Source organism: Rhea pennata, chromosome 1 (assembly GCF_028389875.1).
Source record: "Rhea pennata isolate bPtePen1 chromosome 1, bPtePen1.pri, whole genome shotgun sequence".
Lineage (NCBI taxonomy): Eukaryota > Metazoa > Chordata > Aves > Rheiformes > Rheidae > Rhea > Rhea pennata.
In genome coordinates, this window is record NC_084663.1 from 62740632 (window position 1) to 62761805 (window position 21174).

At 38.8% G+C, this 21174-nt stretch overlaps 1 protein-coding gene across 1 annotated transcript in view; it reads left to right on the forward strand.

The window, feature by feature from the left end:
- KIAA1549 (KIAA1549 ortholog) overlaps positions 1 to 21174 on the forward strand; it is an 81631-nt gene that overhangs the window by 47434 nt on the left and 13023 nt on the right. The window contains exons 11-16 of the mRNA XM_062598793.1: positions 5454 to 5656; positions 9156 to 9280; positions 15777 to 15982; positions 17730 to 17953; positions 18523 to 18667; positions 20131 to 20364. Coding sequence (XP_062454777.1) covers positions 5454 to 5656; positions 9156 to 9280; positions 15777 to 15982; positions 17730 to 17953; positions 18523 to 18667; positions 20131 to 20364 — 1137 coding nt within the window. The remainder of the gene's footprint in view (positions 1 to 5453; positions 5657 to 9155; positions 9281 to 15776; positions 15983 to 17729; positions 17954 to 18522; positions 18668 to 20130; positions 20365 to 21174) is intronic.

Sequence of the window (21174 nt, forward strand, 5' to 3'; positions counted from 1 at the left end):
GCATTTTTGTAATAAGATTATAATGCCTTAATAATACATTAGTTCCTACATGCTCATGTTGGAAGTAAGCCTCATAATAGTTTATATTTTACCTTTCACAAATGTATATTTAAAAATGCAACAAATGAAAGTCCTCTCTAAACAAATTACATTTAAAACAAGTATTGCTGATATTGGTTATGTGCAGCCTTTGGCAAAGGCCCTTGAGACTGAGGTTCTGTTTCAGTGCATGAACACGTAGCGGTATCAGCACAAACTAGTGCTGATTATATTCCTTCCTTGGTGGTTAATTTGAGTAGTAAATGACTGATCAACACATGGTATTCTAACTACCTTTGCTTAGCTGAGCAGCAGTCATCCAATCTGTTACAGCATGTAATTTGTTGTAAAGAAAAGAAAGAAATACACAGCATTTAGCACACAGAAATTGTTAAGAAAATATAAGGAGACTTTTCAGCATTGAACACTTTTCATTTATTCCACTGAATCTCAATGACCTGACCCTCTGGTCTTGCAGAATGTAGAGTTATGTTTCAGTGTCCTTCACACTTGTCACTGAAAATGTAGTTTTTGGTGAGTGTTGATTCTTAATGAAAGCCATAATGTTAACGTGGTCTAGGGAAGGAGAAATCGGAAAAGCAATTTATTTTTTTAAATGCAGCAGGATCCTGATCTTGTTGTTTCTGCATCCAAAATTGTGTTAATATTTCTAGCTTTATCTCAAATAATAGATAGTATTTTTAAAAACTACTTATGCCTATTTGAGTTGAGGACAATCTTTTTATATTCAGTCAGGTGTCATGTATTTTTTGATACTGTGTTTGTTATTCATGTTTATTTCATATGTACACACGTGCGTATGCCTGCAATCTCTCGTACTATCCATATATCGTTTGAAGCTGGTAATGCCAACTTTACCTAGACTTTTTCAGTAGGAAGTATCGTGAAATCTTACTGTATAGCTGTACATAACTTTGCCAGATTTGAATCCTTCAGGCAGAAGTTTTCCATGGTGATTCTAGTTTCATACTGAATAATTTTTTAAGAACAACTTCTTCTTTCAAAGAGCAAGTTTAAAAGAAAATATAGTTCATTGTCCAAATTTTAAAAATAGTCTTAGAAATTTGGAGATGCTCTAGTGCAATTTCTCTGCCTTTGGGGGTACAAGGGAGGGAAGGAAGGGAGATGGGACCATGAGGTTGTTTTGTGGGAGGGAGATGCTTTTGCCAATTCTGTGGGAAATTGCCCATTTCTGACCAAGTTATAAATCTTTGGGGAAAAAGTTTGCATGTGCTCAGCAGAGACTTGTTAAACGTTGCCACCTAAATTCTCCTAAGGTTCCACCTGTGCTGAGTGTATAAACTCTGTAGAACTGTACCTTGAAAGCCAAGAGGAGAGAGCTTATTATAAGGCCAGGTGAAGCAGCAGAGAACAAGGAGCCTCTGTTCTTGCTTGTCTGCATCATTACTGAGTAATGTAAAGTGGAACTGGCATCTGGCAGAGAGAAAGAGAAAGGGGCAAGAAGGTGGGATGGAGACACAAGGTCTGCCTGGCAAGGAAGACTAAGATCAGATGAGGAATTAATCTGCCTGAGACTGTAGGAAAATGGTGCCACAGGTTCTGCGATGTGTGGAGTGAGCTCTAGGATGGAGTCAATGATATCTGAGGATTGCCATTCCTCTGTTGCTAGCAAATATCCGTGAAACCCATTGGCAAAATCCTGGTTGCACATTTGCATAGAAGAAAACGTACTTTCTCTTCCTACATCCCCTGCATCATTCATGAGTTTGCCAACTTTTGCACTGTAGGTGCACTATATAGGTGTCCTGGTTCCACAGGTAACATTCTTGTATTATACTCGACTTTGACTAATAGCAGAAGGCCCAGTCTATGCCAGTGATCCAGCGGGGTAGGAGAGTGCAAGAAGAAATAGATTTATGATAATATCACTAAAGTCTCTTGCAGTGCTTATGCATGAGAAGATCCACTTGTGACTGTTCAGACAATCTTAACTGTGCCATTTCTTAGAGTCTGAGTCTTTGTAGTACCAACAGTCTTTTAATACAGCTTCTGTGTGGTCTGTCTGCAGATAAACATTTGTGCTTACATATGTTCTGATGTATGTATATGTACACACAAATGAATCTGTTTTCTTAAGTGTGCTTAAACAAAAGATTACATTAGACTGCAGATATGAATAGGACTCTACAGTCAAGCTTAAAGATGTTTAAAAAAATACATGTTGTTTTACTCCCCCAAAGAGTTTACGAACCCAGGAAGTTAGAGTTTGCTCTAAGATATGTTGAAATGTATGCTTGAGATACTCAGCAATCTTAATTTTGCCTCTGGGTGCATCATCCATTGTGATAAAGACATTCTAGTACTTCCAACATTACTAGAACACTTGTCTGTTTTAGGGTGGTTGTTGTGTGTCATTGTGTCATTGTTACCTGCTACCGTCGACCTCATGACAGTGTTATAAAAGAAGTAGTAACTTTGCAGATCAGTTCAAGGGTGCCGAATAAGGGTGGAAGAAGCACCAGATTTTCTGTGAAAGAACTTTACCCAGCAGATTGTGAAGTCCCTCATCACTGATGGAGCAAAAGAGGCTTGGAGAGAGGAGGAGAAGTCAGTGAAATACGTGTGTGGTGACTGGGAATCAGAAATAGGGCTGTATAGATGAGAAGGCTAGAATATGAAAAGGTTAGAAGAAGGGGGACCACTGAAGTGGTTCAAAGGGAGGATGTCATACACAGAATTACCTTCAAAGAGAGTAGAAATAATGTTTTTTTTTCAAAGGGAATAGAAATAATGTTTTAGGTAGATGGAGGTAGGGCTACTTAAGAGAAGGGTCCAGTAACCAGAATGGAAGTTGCTGTGAGCTAGCATGATAATTTTAACAGTAAAAGTGAAAATTTCCACTTCAGAAGTATTTTGGAGAAAAGGAATGGAGATAAGAATATCTCAAAGGAAGAATGAAATTCATGATGACTCCTAGGATGTTCACTGATGCACTGTTAGGGACAAAGAATGGGAAAATAGTAGGGGATTCTAATGAAAGATTAGGGGGAAGTTTTGGCTTTACAAAGCTTAAATTGGCAGATAACAAGGAGGAACTGGAGCTGAGCAAGCAAGGATACAGAATTAAAAAAACAAAAAACAAAACAAAACCAGAAAACCCGAAAGTTGAAAGAAGGCTCTCCTAAGTTCTTACTGGTGGTTCATCAAAGCCAGGTGAATGATAGAGAGACAAGATGTGAGAAGAGGAAAAGATTAGAAGATACTGGGAAGAAAGGAGAATGGCCTATATGAAGTAGAGAACACAGTAGATAAACCAAGAAGATGAAAGAAAATTAGGAAGGAGAAAAGTTACATAAATTAAACTGAAGATTAAGAAGGAAGGTTAGGTCTTTGCTTTCTCGCTGTTGAAACTAGCAAGGATGAGGATAGACTTGATGTTCTGAATGATAGGCGGAGGAGAGGTTATTAGACACCTCAGGTCAAAATTTTTTTGCTGAAAGGAAAGGTAAGATGGAGAGAGACAGTTAAAGGCAACAGCTGTAAATGGTTTGCCAAGCAAATTTAGGGACAGCAAGTATCAGGAAGACAGAGCTGTTTTGATAGGTACAGACCAGAAGTAATTAATCAAAAAGGGCTGGGTAAGGAGGGGGAGAAGATACATAAAAGGAAGATGACTAAAGAGGTATGTTTAAGAACTTAGCTGAAATGGAGCTGTTCTGAAGAAGATGAGAGTATGTAGAGGAAGATAGGGAAGGGGTGTACGTGACAAATATTGTGAATTTCTTTAAGTGAGCAAGATTATGAGTACAATATTTAAACCCTGAGGGGGAGTTTCAAGAGGGATTCACTAGGTGGCTATGACTCAGGAAATAAAGAAACTGTTACACTTTCATCTGGTCTAAATCAACAGTGCCTTCTTGAATCAGTGGTTGCAGTGATTTACATAAATTCAATAACTGAATCACCCAAAATGCTGAATTGAAGGTACTCTTTTAAAGCCCAAGGAAGATGGAATATAGTGGAAGACATCCAGATCATCTGTTCAAATAATAAGCTTACTCATTCTGTGAAAAATGAACTGCAAGACCTCAACCATTCCTAGTTTTACAGGAGAGCTTTTATTGCCATCTACTGGTCTAACTAGGCAGCTCACTCTTTTACCAGTCCTTTCTAAGAACCATTTGGAAAATGTTTGCTTATTGAGAAAATATTTTGAAGAGATTGTTTCAGAATATTCCTTAGGTAAGCTTATCTTTGGCATGATATCAGACGAGTCTGTTTGTAGTTAGCTATGTCAACATGCCAAGCTTTATGAAAGGGGGTTCATATAAATATCTGGAATCTGACGCACCCATAAACACGCTCCAAAACATGCTTCACTTTGCAGGAAATTAGCTCTAGGAACACACAGAGGGGTTTTTTTTGTGTATACTATGCAGTGAGTTTGTGTGTATGCGCTTTGAAAATGGAACTTGTCAAAATTTTTTTCCACTTTCAACTTCCAAACTACTTAAAAATTGAAAATGTCATAAAGAAAAGCTTCCTCTTAATTAGTTTCACAGAAGCCCAAAAAATTTTCAGGGGAACTTGACACATGTAGGCTTAATTCAATTAAATCTGAATCAAGTCATTTAGAAAGTGAGATCAGCTATTTTACAAATACAGTTATGAAAGTGAAGGGCCTAATTCTTTTTTAAGCAAGACTCCAGTTGAATCCATAGTCCCTAAATAAGACCACTGGGATAAATCTCTAGATTTGCTAAACTGGAAAACCTTTGGCAGTATGAAGTTCCTAAGAACCGGATCTTGAGTGATTTTCTGGAGGCATCTGTGCAATGACTGAAAAGTCATTGCCAGGTTGCCCGATAACTCAGATGTGCAAAATATTTCTCTTTCCTTGAATGAACTGTTTGTATGAGCACTCCCAGACTCCCTGCAGATTTAGGAGGCTCAAAATGAAGAAGATAACAATGACCTATTCAAATTATTTAAAATAACTTCACTCATTTTGACCAAAACAACTAGAAACATGGCCTGGCAATGGTAACTGCTTGTCTTGCACACAGGTGTGTATACCCTTGCATCCACATGTACACAAAAAGCTTCTCCCACAACATTAAATCTGAAGAAACTGCTAGGAAAGGGGGATATGGAGGCAACAGAAGGCCATTTTTTCACTAGACTTACTGCTGTGATATTGTAAACTATGTATCATCTACTGAAAGAAGATGACAGACCAATGTTTTCTTTTTCCTCCAGCCCACTTACGTTCATTCCTGAGATCAAGGTATCCTGGCCATCATCCTAATGGCCATCGTTTGCACTCGTTGTCACATTGTCACTCATGGTTTCTGGGTTTTCTTTTCTTTTCTTTTCTTTTTCTTTTTTTTTCTTTCTTTTTTTTTTTTTTAATCTTCATTCTTCTCTCACAGCTACAGGCCCCCAGTGTGAAAGGCTTTGATTTTGCTAAGCAGCATTTGGGCCAGCACAATAAAGATGAAATCCTGATTATCCATGAGCCAGCTCCTTTACCAGGACCTACTAAGGATACTACCCCATCTGAAAATGGAGATGTGCCCAGCCCCAAGTCCAAGACTTCCTCAAAGCCTTCAAAGACCGTTCGACACAGAGGGAGGTCAGTGCACTGAGGAAAAACAGCATTGTGGTAGCTTACAATTTATTAATGTCTGGTTGTTACTGTATTTTGTAGGTTAATTTCAGCAGACAGACCTCAGCTCCAGGACTTCTGGTGGTCCACTAGTTATGCCTAGCTACTCTTTAGTATAAGATCATGATAGTTTGGTTTCTGTTTTTCTCTTAATGGCAGCATGCCCAATTCATAGAATTCTTTGGGACAGAACTGGTGGTTGGAATCAATACATTGCTTTGGTGGAGACACTAAAATCTATGCTTTGTGAGGCATTCTTTTTGCAGTGACTCCCTAGCTACTAAGGCAATAGATAGTTAAATGAAAAACAATAACAAATAACAATGTGTTCTTTGATAATATTAATAGTGACCAGTATATGTATGATAGGTCAGAATTTCCAGAAATAAGCAGTAACTACAAAATCCAATACATGAGTGCTTTCTGTTGTAGTTGTTTAGTTGCTCTCACAGCAAACCAGTTTTGGTCAGGAAAAGAAGTGATAATTTATAGCTGTGCGAAAGGAGAAAAGTCTGTCACTCTGCACTGGCAGTTTCTTAACTGTCCCCAAGAATCAAATGAAATGAACCTGTCTTGCCAGAAAGAATTGTGTCTGTAGGAGAGGAGGTGGAACAGAACTGTGCAGTAAGGAAGGATCTGTGCGTAAAAAAAAAAAGGCATAAGTGGGAGGGAAGTAGGTGGGAACAACATGGAGCCGTGAGGAGAGCTGTGCTCTGATGAATCACAAACAGCTCAGCAGGACAGAACTCCCCTCTGCTCTGCTTTCCAATAATTCTCCCTCACCCTGCCTTTTATATTTTTGCACTCCCTTGTCTGCAGCTCTGCATGCTCCTGTGCTTTTACCTACATGCTATCATGCTGTGGGAGAAAAAAAAAGAAAAAAAAAAAGAAAAAAAAAAAAAGCAGAGATTAGAAATAAGCTACTGGTGGTTCTTTCCATACTGCAGGTCTCTATGACGCAGCTTGCTCCTCTGCTCAATCTTCTGTGCTTCCTCTAAAGCCCTAGTTGCTCTAGGATTCTTGCCTCATTTTCCCCATGTGGGCTTCATGCAGCTCGGTTCCCATCTTCGCAGCTGCTGAGCCTGACGTCTTAACTCCCCATGGGCTTTGCGAGCACTAGATTACCATGACTCAGTGGGAGGCTGGCAGTGGTGGAAAATCATAGAAGAAAGTGTAGCAAGCTCATTTTGGTGTAGCTTAAATTAATAGAAAGGTGGGACAAAAGATGGACAAATATTCCTGTATTTTTCTTTAAAAGTTCAAAAATGGCATAAGACATATGATACTGAGGAGGAAATAAAGTGTATTTGTGTGTTCCTATGCAGGTAAGTATAAGAAACAAATTTTAGTTCCAGAATGTTACTGTATTTCATCTAGGATAATTCAGAAAATGAAAAATTTCAGAAGCTAGCATTTTAATGTTTCGCCTGCAGACTGTAATAAATTGATCAATTTTGGAACAATGATTTTTTTTTTAATAGACTCTAAATTCAAACACTTCAAAGTACTGTACAAAAATAATTTCTCTTCCCTCCCTTATACACCCTTAAGTGCAGATCTCCCTTTAGGCTTAATTGTGGCGATGTTGCCATCATCTCCAAAACATGCTGATGTGCCTATGTCAGTCTCAGATTTAAAACATTTATCCCCTGAGGGAGAAGTTGAAATGCAAAATGATAGTGTAGTGTATTATGTTGTTTTTAGTTGTTTTCTGAGGAAATACAGAACTCAGTTCGTTATAATGCAGTTCAGAACTCTGTTGCATGCCAATAAATACAGTGATGATTTGGGTGCATGCCGTATTGGTTTAAAGTAAAAAGAAAAGAAAAAACAGCTAAGGTCAAAAAACATAGCATCTTCAGGCTCCAGCTGAGAGTTGGACCTGTTGTTTTGTTTGGAAGGGATACAGCCAAATACTCCACAGCACTTACTGTAAAGGATGAGTAATATTGACTTGACACTGTTGTATATTCCTGTAATGTATTTACTGATAATCTAGATAGACTGGGGAATGAGTATGAAGGAAAGCAAACCACAGAGAGGTGAAAGAGTCAGTAGCAGATCTTCACTATTAGATACTGTTTGCCAAACCAAGATAGAGTGAAAAAGGTTCTGCCCTCCCCTTCCACTGCAGAAAAGAAGGAAAGGTGCAGTGCTGTGGATCTGTAAGCTTGTTGAGAACCATTTCTCTCTCCTTTTTTTTCCCCCCCTGCTAATATTCTTTTACTGGGATAAGTAAGACTAATTAGTATTACAAAACTGCAGAGAGGATAAAAAAAAAAAAAAAAAAAAAAAAAGAAAAAAAAAGGATGAAGTAGTGTTTGATTATCAGGGCATTGTCCAGAGAGGCAAAAAAGGGAAGTTGAGTCGAGAGCTCTGCTTGCTGCAGGACAAGAAGAGAGGTGGGGCAAGCACATCTTTTCAAAGAACTTGTCTGCCTGAGTGTAGTTGTCTTAGTCTGTGCACTCCAGGTAGGCAGAATTTTAGCTGAGAGCTCCAGAACTTGTCCCGATATCCATCTAGCACTAGCCAGTCTTGTACTTAACAAGGTTAGGGCACTGACCAGTGTGCACTTAAGGTGATTATCTCCCTGCATGGATGGACTATGAATGTTCATAAGACAAAAGGATTACTAGAGACGCTATCACAGAGGACAAATCCACGTGAAAAAGCGGGCTTTGCTGTCAGCTTGGTGGCGTATGTCCTATGTTTTTGTTATTTTTATGTTAGGTGATTAATTTTACAACCAAATCATTCTGATGGAGAAAATGATAGTATTTTAGACCTTTTCTGTAATCACCTGCAATGATTTAGATGAAAAATTTTAAGTTATACAAACAGTATTTCTGCCTCCTGAATGTCCAAAAAGGTTTGAAGGCAAGATGGGTGTTGTAATAACAGTACTGTGAATATGTTTCTATAGGCAGAGACTAGGCTCATAATGGCTCATAAATTGTAGGTAGAGGGTTTTTTAAGGGTTTTGTGACTGCATGGGATAAGTACATTAAAGTAGATTTTCTGAATGACCCTGTGTTTAACTAGTCAGGAAAATATGCCCATGGACTTAGAGTGTTAACAAGAGAATACCAAGTTCGAAAGCCTCAATATTAAACTAATTAGGTATACAGTTTTGTTTATATATAGTTCCTTTCTCTGAAAAGTAAACTTGCTCTTTACTAATGCAGCGTGTTTTCTTGAAGTATATCTTTAAAACAAAGATCACTTAATAATCTTGTCGTGTGTGAATACTGTTTCAGCCAGTTTTCACACACATGAGAACAGTAATACCCTGGTAATGAACAGCTAACTATGATTATTTATAATAAATTTACTTAGAAAAATATTAGCAGTCATCACAAGATACATTAGCGCAGGATTCTTTGCATGTGAGAGTGGTGCCCCTTTATAAACTTACATTATATATTGATTGTTTTGTTTTGTGATTTTTTTTTGATGTTTGTGGTAGAGTTTCGCCATCAGATGCTGACTCCACAGCAAGTGAACAGTCCAGTGGGAGAGAGACTGGCGAAGAAACTGCAAGACCGTCAACGGTGGTAAATGAGGGCAAACCACGCAGAGCAGTGAAGAAAGGTTTGTTACTTTTTTTTTTCTTGTGTGTAGTAGCAGTGTTTTATTGGATTAGGTTGAAGAGTTATTCTGATGCAGTAACTTTTTCTAAAAGCGTGTCTGGCAATTAAATTTTCTGTTTTGTGTCACTTAGATTTTTCTTCCTCTCCCTTTTAGTTTAGTTCTTCTGTTGCAACCAAAGATCTGCACATTCCTGTCATTCCAGCAAGCTTTTCAACTGAATAGCTTAACAGGAGGGAGATTTTCCTCTTCTTCTCTCCTGCACCCTCCTGGCAAACCTCTTTCAATTTATGAATTATTATGACTCTCTTGGTAACAATCTTGCAAATGGTTATATGTGCAGCGGAGGTCACAGCAGGACTTGATACAACATGGGCATATGTCTGTAACTGTAACTTGGAAAAAGTGAGATTAAAAAAAGAGACTGGAGAGCTGAAAGTTTTAGAGATGAGATATAATTGAGATATCAAGATGCCTTGATGATTTACTTTAGAAAGAGGAAAATGCAGTGCTAATGTGTCAGTAATGGTGAATTTTTTTGTGTGCATGAAGAACCAGATTTCTACCACTTAAAATGCAGCTGTTTATCTTGGAGGTCCCATATAGTCTATTCCTTTGCTCACTTAGGATTCATAAAACACTGCAAAATCACTTTCTTTTTTAATTAAAACATTTTTTCTTAAATTCTATTCCGGTTTAAAAGTGTGCAGTTAACTGTGTCACAAGGTTTTGTTTCTGAGATCTTTTGGGGTTTAGATAGCCTGCTTCATGCTTGAGGCTTTGTTTACCAGTTCTTTGGCTTAAATCAGAATAGCTTTCCCGTGGAAAGTTCTGATGCTAAAATATCTAGTAAAGAAGCTTGTAATATCCCAGTCTGTTTTTATACATGTGGCCTTGGTAGAAGTAGAAACTGAGAAGAAGAAAATACTGACTGTATTATGAACAGTCTTCTATACCTTAAAGGTTTTTCCATCTGTTCACTGAAATACCAGCTGAGATGTAAAGGTAGCTACTGAAGAACGCAGTGCCATTGAAATTTGGGTCATAGCAAGGCAATCCACAATTTATGCAAGGCATTCCTCAATTTATGCAAGGCATTCCTCAATTTATGCTTATTTTGAAGAAATGGTAGTTAGAGGAATATGTAAGATAGTCACTTTATGTAAACCAGTAGGCCTTGGCCAGGTAAACCTTGCAAGAGCAAGGGTGATGGAGCAGGTTTTCTTCTATAATGAGCATGTAAGAAAACAAAGCACAAGCTATGCAAATGTGACCAGAAAATTATACTTCCTAATAATTCAGAAGACAGTATATGCTATACACACTTTGCGCAATTTATAAAAAGAAGATACTGCCCTCTTTCTGTGTGTTTACTTCAGTGCCTTCTAGTTCTAAGAACTAGAAATCATGCCTAAATTAGTATATATAAAATAATGTTATGACAGAGTTCATCTCAGGCAAGACAGTTCGTTCAACCTATCTGACTTCAATTCTGTTGCCCTGGTTCAATGTTGTCCCATTTCGTCTTACCAGGGAACTCCATTTTTTTATCTCTTCTTTTTTTTCATCTGGTTTACAGATGCTTATGTGAGGTTTAGCATGTCATTTTGGTGTAGAAGTACATATTACACAGAAGTACATATGTACATATTACCACATCTTAATTATCTGGAAAAAAACTTCAAGGATACTGTGTAAAAGGTGTCCTTTTTACTCATAGTGCCCTTGCTGGATAATTTCTTTTCTTCAGCAGTTGATCCCTCTGATTTGATAATCAGACAATTTTAACATTCAGAGTTAGCCTCAGTGTCTGTAGAGAACTCTGTGCCTGTAAAATGGTAGATTCAGCTCCCTTTTTGTGCAGCTGAGGCTTGGCAGTTTGATCCAAGTTATGCATTTCATTCAAAAGTAAACACAATAATTCTACTGCTGTATTTTTTCCCTGTTGCCATTCCAGCTGAATTATTTGTAATAATTATTGTGTTGTCTCTTCTTTTTCCTTTATGTTGTCAGGAGCAAACAGAGTGGGTAAGTAACCAGAGCCAGTAGTTAAGTACAAGTATGAATAGAGGTGCTGGGGTAGCTGTAATTATATCTTAACCATGAAAGGATTTGTCTTCTGAGTCGAAAAAACAAAATTGCTTTTGAGTTATTGATGTAAAAAAGGTTCTCAGTAACACAAATTATAGTCATTCAATACAAGCACATTTTTCTGATTTCCTCCAAATTCTTTCAAATTATTGAGGAAAACATCCTCACTGTGAAAAAAGGCAAAACTGAGGCAAGCTGTTCTTGCTTGGTATAAACAAGTTACGGTCACAGTTAGCAGTAGTTAGAATTGGCCTCTCTACTGGAAGCTTAAGAGAAACTTAGGCAACCTACAAGGAAGCACAAATATTTTCTCACTAAATAAAGTGTTTTACTGATCAGGAATGAGACATAGCAAAGATGAGATAGAGGAAAGCTGGCACTCTCTTCGCTAGTGTGTACCATATCTGGCAGTAAATTCAGGACTGTGTTCTTCCATAGTCATTTCTCTCTCATAAGAGTAAAGAGAGATGAGCAAAGGCTGGCAATGAGCCTTTCCGTTGTTAGCTTTGCACTAGCAACTCGTGAGAGTCATCAGCTGTGTCCTGGGGACATAACCTATTGGGTATAAATCAGCTGTGTGAAACTCATGTGAAACTCAGTCTGTGCAGGATTCAAAGCCCAGTGGATCAGTAGAAGATTGGTGTTGACTTTAGCTGGTTTTGGATTAGGCTTTATGCATGTTGATTGCAACGTCCCTTGTTTTTATTTAAAGGGGGTGGGATGAAGGAGTAGCCTTTCTCTATCTGCTGCTCTATTCGTATATTGGCAATTCCCTGCAGAGAAATTCCTTTTCCCAATGCTTCAGTTCAAGTCAGCAATTTCAACACAGGCAGTAGTGAACGTTGATACTGACATGTGACCATATCAGGACCAGTTGTATGAAACCAGTTCTGTCCAGTATTTGGATAATTTAATTCCTCTCCGTTATTTCTCGGCTTCAGCTGTCTGGTCTGAGATCAAAATTTCTTTCATATAGTGGCATCTGATAGCTTTATAGAAAGGACATTCTAACCATGGACAATAGTATAATGAAAATGCTTTGAAATGAAAAATTATTCTTGGTTTACCCCCTCAGAACTTCCAAAGGAACTCATTCATGTGTTGAGTTTGAAATGGTCTGTTCTTTCATTGTGCATGTACAGCAGCATGCAGTTCCCAGTGTTCTTATCTGCTTTGCTCTGCTTCCATCCTGGTTTGCATTTGTAGATGCATTCAGTATGCATACAGAGAGGGTTTAAAGGCCAAATGCAACATAGGTGTTTTATTTTTATTTTTTTTAAAAGCCCTGGAAGTTATTAGAAAGTGGCTTTATATATTGGAGTTTGCAAGTATACTTGAAGTAACTCTCTCAGCTGTAGATTAGCTAATTAAAGTTTTGATGAACTGAAATAATATGACATTAATTATGGGACTGAATTCTTGGGAATCTTTCTTTCTAGTGGTAACAGGAATTACTTGTTTCTGTGCTTAATGAGACATAGTCAAATCCAAACTGTGCTACTGTTTGAGTGTTTTCCTCTGAAAGTAAGCCTTATTGCTGGTATAGCAGATGATATGAAGGTAAATGTTGCCGCTTTTACAATACTTTTCCTTTATCCATTTTTCCATTTGGCCTTTTTTGGTATGTTTCTTGATTTGGTGTATTTCTTTGATATATTTACCCATTTTAGCACTAGTACGGTGAGTTATTTCCTGGGAACAGCTCCCATGCATCTCTAATAACTTTGCTGGTATCCACTGTGAGGACAGGGCTTATCCTTGTAGTGCTTAATACAAGAACATGGCCTCGGAGAGTTTTTCCTTTTTTGTGTATACGTATTTTCTGCAAAACCAAAATAGAAAATAGCATTTCATATTACTCTAGGACCTTACCAAAATTTGACAGTGGACTTCTGGACAGTTGTACACAATGACTTAAGAATAGCTTCAGCTGAGAAATCTGCCAAGCGCCTGTTTATAGAACTGTCCCTTGCAATGAAAGGTTATGTATGAAGTGTCACAGATTGGAAGTGGGTGCTCAGGTGTGAACCCCCAGTGCAAGAAACAGGTGGACTTACTGGAGCGAGTCCAGTGAAGGGCTACAAAGATGATTAAGGGACTGGAACATCTTTAATATGAGGAGAGATGGAGAGAGGTGGGGCTATTTAGAGAAAGAGAGGGTTTGGGGGATCTTATCAGTGTATATAAATATCTGAAGGGAGAGTATAAAGAAGTCAGAGCCAGACTCTTCTCGGTCTCGGAAAAGGGCACAAATTGAAAGACAGGAATTTCTGTCTGGATGTAAAACCAAAGCAAATAAACAAAACAAACAACCTGAACCCCACCTCTTTACTGTGAGGGTGGTTAAACACTGGAACAGGTTGCCCAGAGTGGTCCTGGAGGCTATCCTTGGAGACATTCAAAACCTGACTGGACTCAGTCCTGGGCAGCCTGCTCTAGCTGACTCTGCTTAAGCAGGAGAGTTGGACTGGAGGACACCCAGAGGTGCCTTTCAAACTCAAGAATTTAGTGATTCTGTAATTGAATATGTTGGACCTTCCTAACTAAGCAGTATGAAAATACAGCCTAAAAATTCTATGTTGGAGGTCTGTGAGCTTTCACAACTGCTGTTAGACTGGAAGGGTTGGAAAAAATAACTAATGTGTGTAAAAATGGAAAAGACAGATGCAAAATTCAGATTTCTGTTGCACTACAAGCTCACTCTGAGGGATTTGGACGAACTACTTAATATGTCTTGTGCCTCTCTCAGTGGTAGGCAATGCTTACTTGCTTCAAAGAAATGAGTGAAGATGGTACCCATTAATTATTGTGAGAATGACAGGTGGTAAAGATTGTATAAATAGCTACAGAAGAGAGGTAGATATATTTCAATTGGTTAAGTGGGTCTGTGTCTTGCAAAACATTTGACATGCAGAGATCTTGAGCAGAACTGTTTACCTTCACTTATATAGGAAAATCTCACTTATAAATGGTGCACAGTATTTATAAATGTGTCAATTTTAGAAGGCATTGATCAAGTTTGAGAGAAATATAGGAAATAAAATGCCAGACTGCATTCCAGCCCAAAGTAATATGGTGTGAATACTATGAAGCGTCCCATTCCTTCCCTTTGCTGCTCCTCTTCTGTGCTATGGGGGGGAGTAAAAGAATAATTAATCTACTGCAGTCTTCAACAGAAGGTAGCATACACTTCTCTTCTGAACCTTACATTTCCTTACCACCAATTATTGCAAATGGATCCAAGGCATGGTTGTTTTGTTTTCTTTCCTGTCTGTCAGAGCTGGATCAGGCTGATAAATTCTACTCTTTCTCCTCCTGATCCTGAATCTGAGAATCACAGCCTGTCATTAGAAGTCCATGCAAGGATTCAGGAATCTGTCCCTCTACTCCATTGTGTTTCTCCATAAGAAAGGTCACAGATCTAAACCTCTCATTGCTTGTATTTCATGGTGAGAAGCAGTTTGAGAATTAGCGATGTTACTGTAAAGACAAATGATTATTTATGCAACTCTTCGTAGTTATTGCCAGCTTAACTGACATAATGGTTCATATTGCGTTAGCTCTAGTTTAAAAAACAAAACAAAAAAACAAAACAAAACAAAACAAAACAAAAAACCACGTAAATAGGTACTTAACCACAAACCCCTAACTCAGTCCTACACATTTCAAGTCTTTGAGGCAGGTATTTCATTCCTGTTCAAGTGATTACCTGTTGGCTAGACAAAGGCTGTAGCTTTCCAGGTGTATAGGTTTCCATAACTTCACTTTTTGATTGTTTTTGGGTTAATATAATCTCTTAAGCAAATTACAACATGGCAATATTTGTGCAGCTTGTACATTAGTGTGTTAACTGTTTAACATGTCACTAAGAGGAAAAGAGTGGTTTAAAAGCTTAAATTGTTAAAAAGGTTATAAAATTCTTTGGTTTTGGTGGAATTTTAAGTCTTTTTTGTTTAGTTAATGTATTAGTCCTTCTATGACTTACCTTTTAAGATCTGAGTTTTGCAGTGTGACATCTTTTTTATTGCTTTTTTGAAACTTCATTTGAGGAATTTGCATCTCCTTAAGTACTGATAAGAAGAACCGTTAGCAGTATGTGCTAGAGCAGCTTTTTGTGGGCTAGAGTAGATTGAGATTTTGAGGTTTTGCAAATGCCAAGAGCTTGATTTACAGAAATAAAGAATGGCAGTTCACCTTCTGGAAATGTGATGGAAAAATGATTATAATTTGCAAATGACTGGGTAAACTTCATATGCACTGAATGTGAATCAGCTGGAAGGCCTAAAGGGCAAATTAAACACTGATGGAAAACATGGCAGTCTCTTAGCATAGCATCTGTAAAGCTTGACATTTGACTGAGATAACCCTAGCGGCACTACTTTACTCTGTATTTGCTCTGGTAACACAGGACCTCCTCAGACCAGCAGTGGAAATGAGCAACACTCCTCAGCCTCTATCTTCGAACATGTGGATAGGATGTCACGCTCCTCAGATGCAAGCAGACGGGTTCCTAACAAGATCCAGTTGATTGCTATGCAGCCAATGGCAGCACCTCCAGTTCAGAACTCCATACTTTCTGATCGAGTAGCAGAAACCAACAAAATTAATAAAGAGGTATTTTTAAAGTGCTTTAAATGTTCGTGGAGGACTATGCCACTTAAACAGATAGAGATTTCCATCCAAGAGGGAAGTAAAAAGAATCCATTTTCTTTCTTGTAGTCACGAGTTCCTCATTAGTACTTGCTAACTTCTGAGTGGTAGAATCTTGACAAGTCACAGGTGTGATCATCTTTCCAACCAAAGATGTAATCTGACCTGTTACAAGAGATACCTAAAGCAAAACTTAACAGCAAGAGACTCTAAGTTGTGCTGATAGTCAGAATACCTTTTGTTACCATGCTTTTGCTAGCCACTAGTACGTGGCTTATGAGAGTTCTGTTAATGAATGTGTGAGAGTTGGGGTTGTCTAGGCTGCCTGGGTTTCACTGTGCACTGTTCTGTTGGGTTTCCTGCAATTGAGGATGCAGGATTAACAAACAGGGTATCTCAGGGCACTCTGGGGTGTGAATTTGCAACACATTAATTGCTTCCATCTTCTCATGTACATGTGCTTATTTGACAGTAAACATACAGAAACGTACTACTATCTCTGGGGCTCTGGTTACTTCAGGCAGAATAAGAGTCTGCCTGGGGGCAGTAGAAGAGAAGGTAATGCACTGTAAAACCACCTCATACACTGCCTGAAAGTACCATGTGCCTGTGTCCTGATTTTGTACTGTGTAAAATAACATCTTCCTGTAAGTCAAAGCAGAAGATTACTGCAACCTTTAACTTAATTGTGGTTAGGTACTATTCATCTCAGAACCTGACGAAAGAGAGAGAAATAGATGCATTACAAAAGAAGACAGGAAATAAAAATATATGGGCAGAAGACTGTAATTCTAATTGTAAATGCAAAGAGTAAATTTGGCTTATGTCCCTCTTACACCTTTTTGGATTTTAATGAGAATACACAAAATTGTCTAATTTTATCTGTTTAATTCACTGCTGCTGATGTGTTCCAGGACTAGTCCAGCACAAATAGGGTACTTGTGGCCCAAATCAGTGCTGAAGTCTTTTCTGGTGAAAAAAATTGTTTCAAGAAGTGTTGAGTTGGAACTTAAAAGCATAGTGATATGATAGTTTTGCCCAGATGCTGAGATAAACACCAAGGAATTTGAAAAAGGACAGGAGGAAAGCATGAAAGCTCGACCTGAAAGAAGTCATAGAGCTTAGGACACCGTGTTTATTTCAGACCTAGGCTCTAGCGCTGCTGCTGCGTTTCTGCATAGCTTGTGGCAGCCTCTCATACTTACCAAAGACACTGATTTGTTATGAGCTAAGTGAGCTTCTTTTTTAAGTTCTCATTCCTTTCATGACGAATGACATTAGAGGGAATGGGTGACAGACCTCAACCTTATTGGCTAAATATCTGTTTGACAAGCAAAAGTAGATACAGTGTATCTTGGTTAGTCTTATTTCCTCAGAGCAATGTCCTTTCTGGCAAATGGCAGGATATTTTTGTGCTCCTGTTGCCTTTTATTACTACACTGTCACTTCTCTTTAATTGCACCTACTGTGCTGGCAATTGTATTGTGTATAATAGTACATCTACCTGGGGTGATAATGCAGAAACTGCAAGGAGGAGGGAAAAATATCCATGAAAAACATGTGCTTTCAAATTATTTTTTTTTAGGAGGTGGGGCCAGGCAATGAGGTAAGGAGGAGAGGTTTATGGAACAGCAGCAAGAAGTTCTAATTGCAAAAAAATACAAATAAAAAATGAAAAATACACTTGACTTTTTCCTTCTTTTTCTTTAAGATACAGACAGCCCTGAGGCATAAATCTGAGATTGAGCATCACCGCAATAAGATTCGTCTTCGTGCCAAGCGCAAAGGGCACTATGAATTTCCAGTGGTGGATGATGTCGTGGTGGTTGACTCCAAAGAACAGCATAGAATATATCGTAAGGCACAGATGCAAATTGACAAGATATTGGACCCTGGAGGCAATGTGCCTACTGTTTTCATAGAGCCCAGGAAGAGGTAAGGATTTCAAAGAAGAGAAAGAACAATTTTCTCTTTGAGTCCAAGTCCAAAGTACCTCACCCAAAGAGCCTTAAACATTGGAGATTTCTGAATGTTAAGAGCAAATTCACAAGTAATGTATTCTTCAGCTGACTTTTCCCAGTCAGATTAAACTCAAGGTGCCAAGTTCAAAGCCTGGTCAACAACTTTGTCTCTTTTGCAAGTTAGAATGTATCAGACTTCCCATGGATCTGGGAGGTGTAGGGAGGCTGGACCATGGGTGGCTTGGAAGACGGATGTAGAAAAGAGGGGAAAAGTTTGATTGAGGAGGGAGACTGTTTGGAGAGCTGAGACTATATTAGGAGGAGATGTTTGAGGAGAAGGATTTGGGGCTATCAAATGGGACTGGGCTGAACAACTGAGGGAGGGAAGAGAGACAAGACTAGACAAAGATGACTTGGAGGGAGTAGGCAGCAGAGTTCAACCTTGAGTGAGATTGAGAAGAAGAAATTTTCAAAAAGAAATATGATGACCTATCTCTTGCTTGTTTTTCTCTGTCTCTGCCTTTTTGTTTTCTTCCTATTAAGTTCTCGTGCAAAACGTTCTCCCAAGCAGCGCCGGCGACATCAGATAAATGGTAGTCCTCTTGATGCAGAAAAGGACAGGTTAATCACAACTGATAGTGATGGGACGTACAAAAGGCCTCCAGGAGTCAATAACTCTGCATATATTGTATGTATGTCTCTTGAATCACAGGAGTATTCTGATAATTGTAATGACCGCTGTGACATGGGGAGGTTTTGGCCTGCTCCCTATGGTCTGTATGACTAGTTTCAGTCACATATAATCAGCGTGTAAATCAGAGTGAAACCAGGCAATCTGTTAGTATTAATCAGTAAAAATCTGCCAAGAATTCCATCATTTTAAATAAGTTAAGAACTAAAACCTTGTTTTCATTGACACTACTGTATCATCCATGTGAAAGTGTGTTGTGCCTGTTCCACACTATGTTGAACATAGTTTCACTCTGGTCCAATTTGCTGTATGTTATATATTCATGTTTCAGAAATTTTTCTCTTACAGAGTGGAAGACTCAGTTCCCTTCATGAGATATTTTCTTATCTTCAAAATGTAGGAATTAATTATTAATGCAACTATTTTTAATCAGTTTTTACTAAACCTAATCTAGCACTGGAACCCCCTGAACAGCTTTCATCTTGAAAAATAGATAGATGATTTTAAGAATTTCACTGTTAGCTGTATATGCAGTCAAGTGGCTATAATGTGGGTTTCTGTGGTTTCCCCTCTGCATTCAAACAAGAGCGTGATGATTTTAATGTCATACTGTAGCAGAATGAATTATCATCTGAAGCTATTTAATTAAGACTTGTCGCACAGCAAGCTCAGCCCCTTTGGCATCTGTGGAGAGACAGTACTCAGAATTCTAAGTTCCTGATGAAGCAGAGGCTTCTGCATCTTGACAACCGATTTTGCAGTCTGCATGCAGTGGCAAGAATGAGCTTTGATAATTGCTCTGCTGCTGCAAAGCCGGTTTAATTTCCTGTTGCTGATGAATAGTAAGCCCATGTGGCTAGAACCCAGGTAGTAATTGTGATGCATGCCTCAGGTGCTGCTGCTATGAAGTACTTAGTGAATCCCATTCAGGTGATGCACCCTGGTTCAAGTTCCATGCAGCTAAGTACTTAGCTGTTTAACAGCTCCCTTTGTGTGGTTTTCTGGAAAGCAGTAATTGCTTAATATTATTGTGGTCAGTTATAACCTAATGACTGAATTCATTTCTTGATATTGCAAAGACTGCAGAGAATTCAGAGATGTACACAGAGCAGATTGTTTTTTTCTGGGTGAAGTAAATGCTCACTGCATGACTTCATGTATGTTTGCAAACTACGCTATTTCTGTTATAGCTGTGTAACCACTGATAGCGCTGCTGTCTTATCTAGTATTACAGTGTTTCAGGTTACACTGAGGGAAGCATTGGAGCAGTTGGTGTTATGTATGTACATGCATAAGTGGGGAGGGTAAGGAGCAAGTTTTGTCCAGTGCTGGCACTTGTGCCACTTACCCTATTCTAGTTTGGCAAAGAGGGTGTTACTCCAAATTAAGGCCTGCTGCATCTTGGAGGTTGCCTAGTTAGATATATCTGGCTGCCCTTCGCCTTCTTTCTACTTTTCCAGTCTGATCCAGACTTGCCTCCTGAACCTCAGACATCATCTTCAGCTGATCTTGGGAAGTTTCCTGCCTTGCCTTCCCACCCAGTCTCCCAGTACATCCCACCACAGCCATCCATCGAAGAAGCGCGTCAGACGATGCACTCTCTGCTGGATGATGCTTTTGCCTTGGTGGCTCCGAGTAGCCAAGCAGCCAATTCCACTGCTGTCACAGCACCTGGGGTCTCTGCAGGACAGCCGGTAAACAACACTCCTGCTCAAGCAGGGAGGGGAACCACATGCACCCAGTGGGGGTCAGCTTATGATGCAGCTCAGGCAGTAAACAATCCATTTAATGTGAGTGATGCATTTTGAAAGGCTTTTCTGGGCAGGAAGTTAGCACCAGTTGAGCCACGGTTAGTGTTATTGTACCTTTGCTGTCAGTACCTATCACAAGCACCAAGCAAATTCTGGAACCAGGAGCGTTCGTAAATTATCTGTCACAAAATGGTGAACTTGCTTTTGCAAGTCACTTGAATTCTTTTTCCCTTTTACCCTCCCTGCCAAGAATCAAAACAGGAGTTCTCCTCCTTTAGGATGACTTTTCTGCTCTTAGTTGTGACAGTTCAGATATCAGTCTTGACATGTCTAAGAGGGAAAGTTATTTTGTTAACATATGTGCTAATTAATAATTTATTTTGAAAAGCAAAAAGAATGTATTGTTTTTAGGTCATGTTTTTCACCAGGGTATCCAAATGCTTTGGAAGCTGTGAGATAAGAAAGCAGTATTTCTGTGTATGCTGTTTGCATTTTATGGAGCACTGAGGCATATGGATAGTCAGATCAGCTCGACTTCCAGAGCGATTAGCAGAAGTTGATGAGTTTGCAGCATGTAAGAGAAAGGAAAAGCTCAGTTCCCAGAAAATGTTAAGCTAAATAGACATTGGGGCAGTCTATCATCTTCAAGTGAAAGAGAAAGTTTTGAAAGGTCTCTAAGTTATATAAAGGCATTGGAACAGGTTCCCAGAGAGGTTGTGCTGTCTCCTTCTCTGGAGATATTCAAGGCCCACC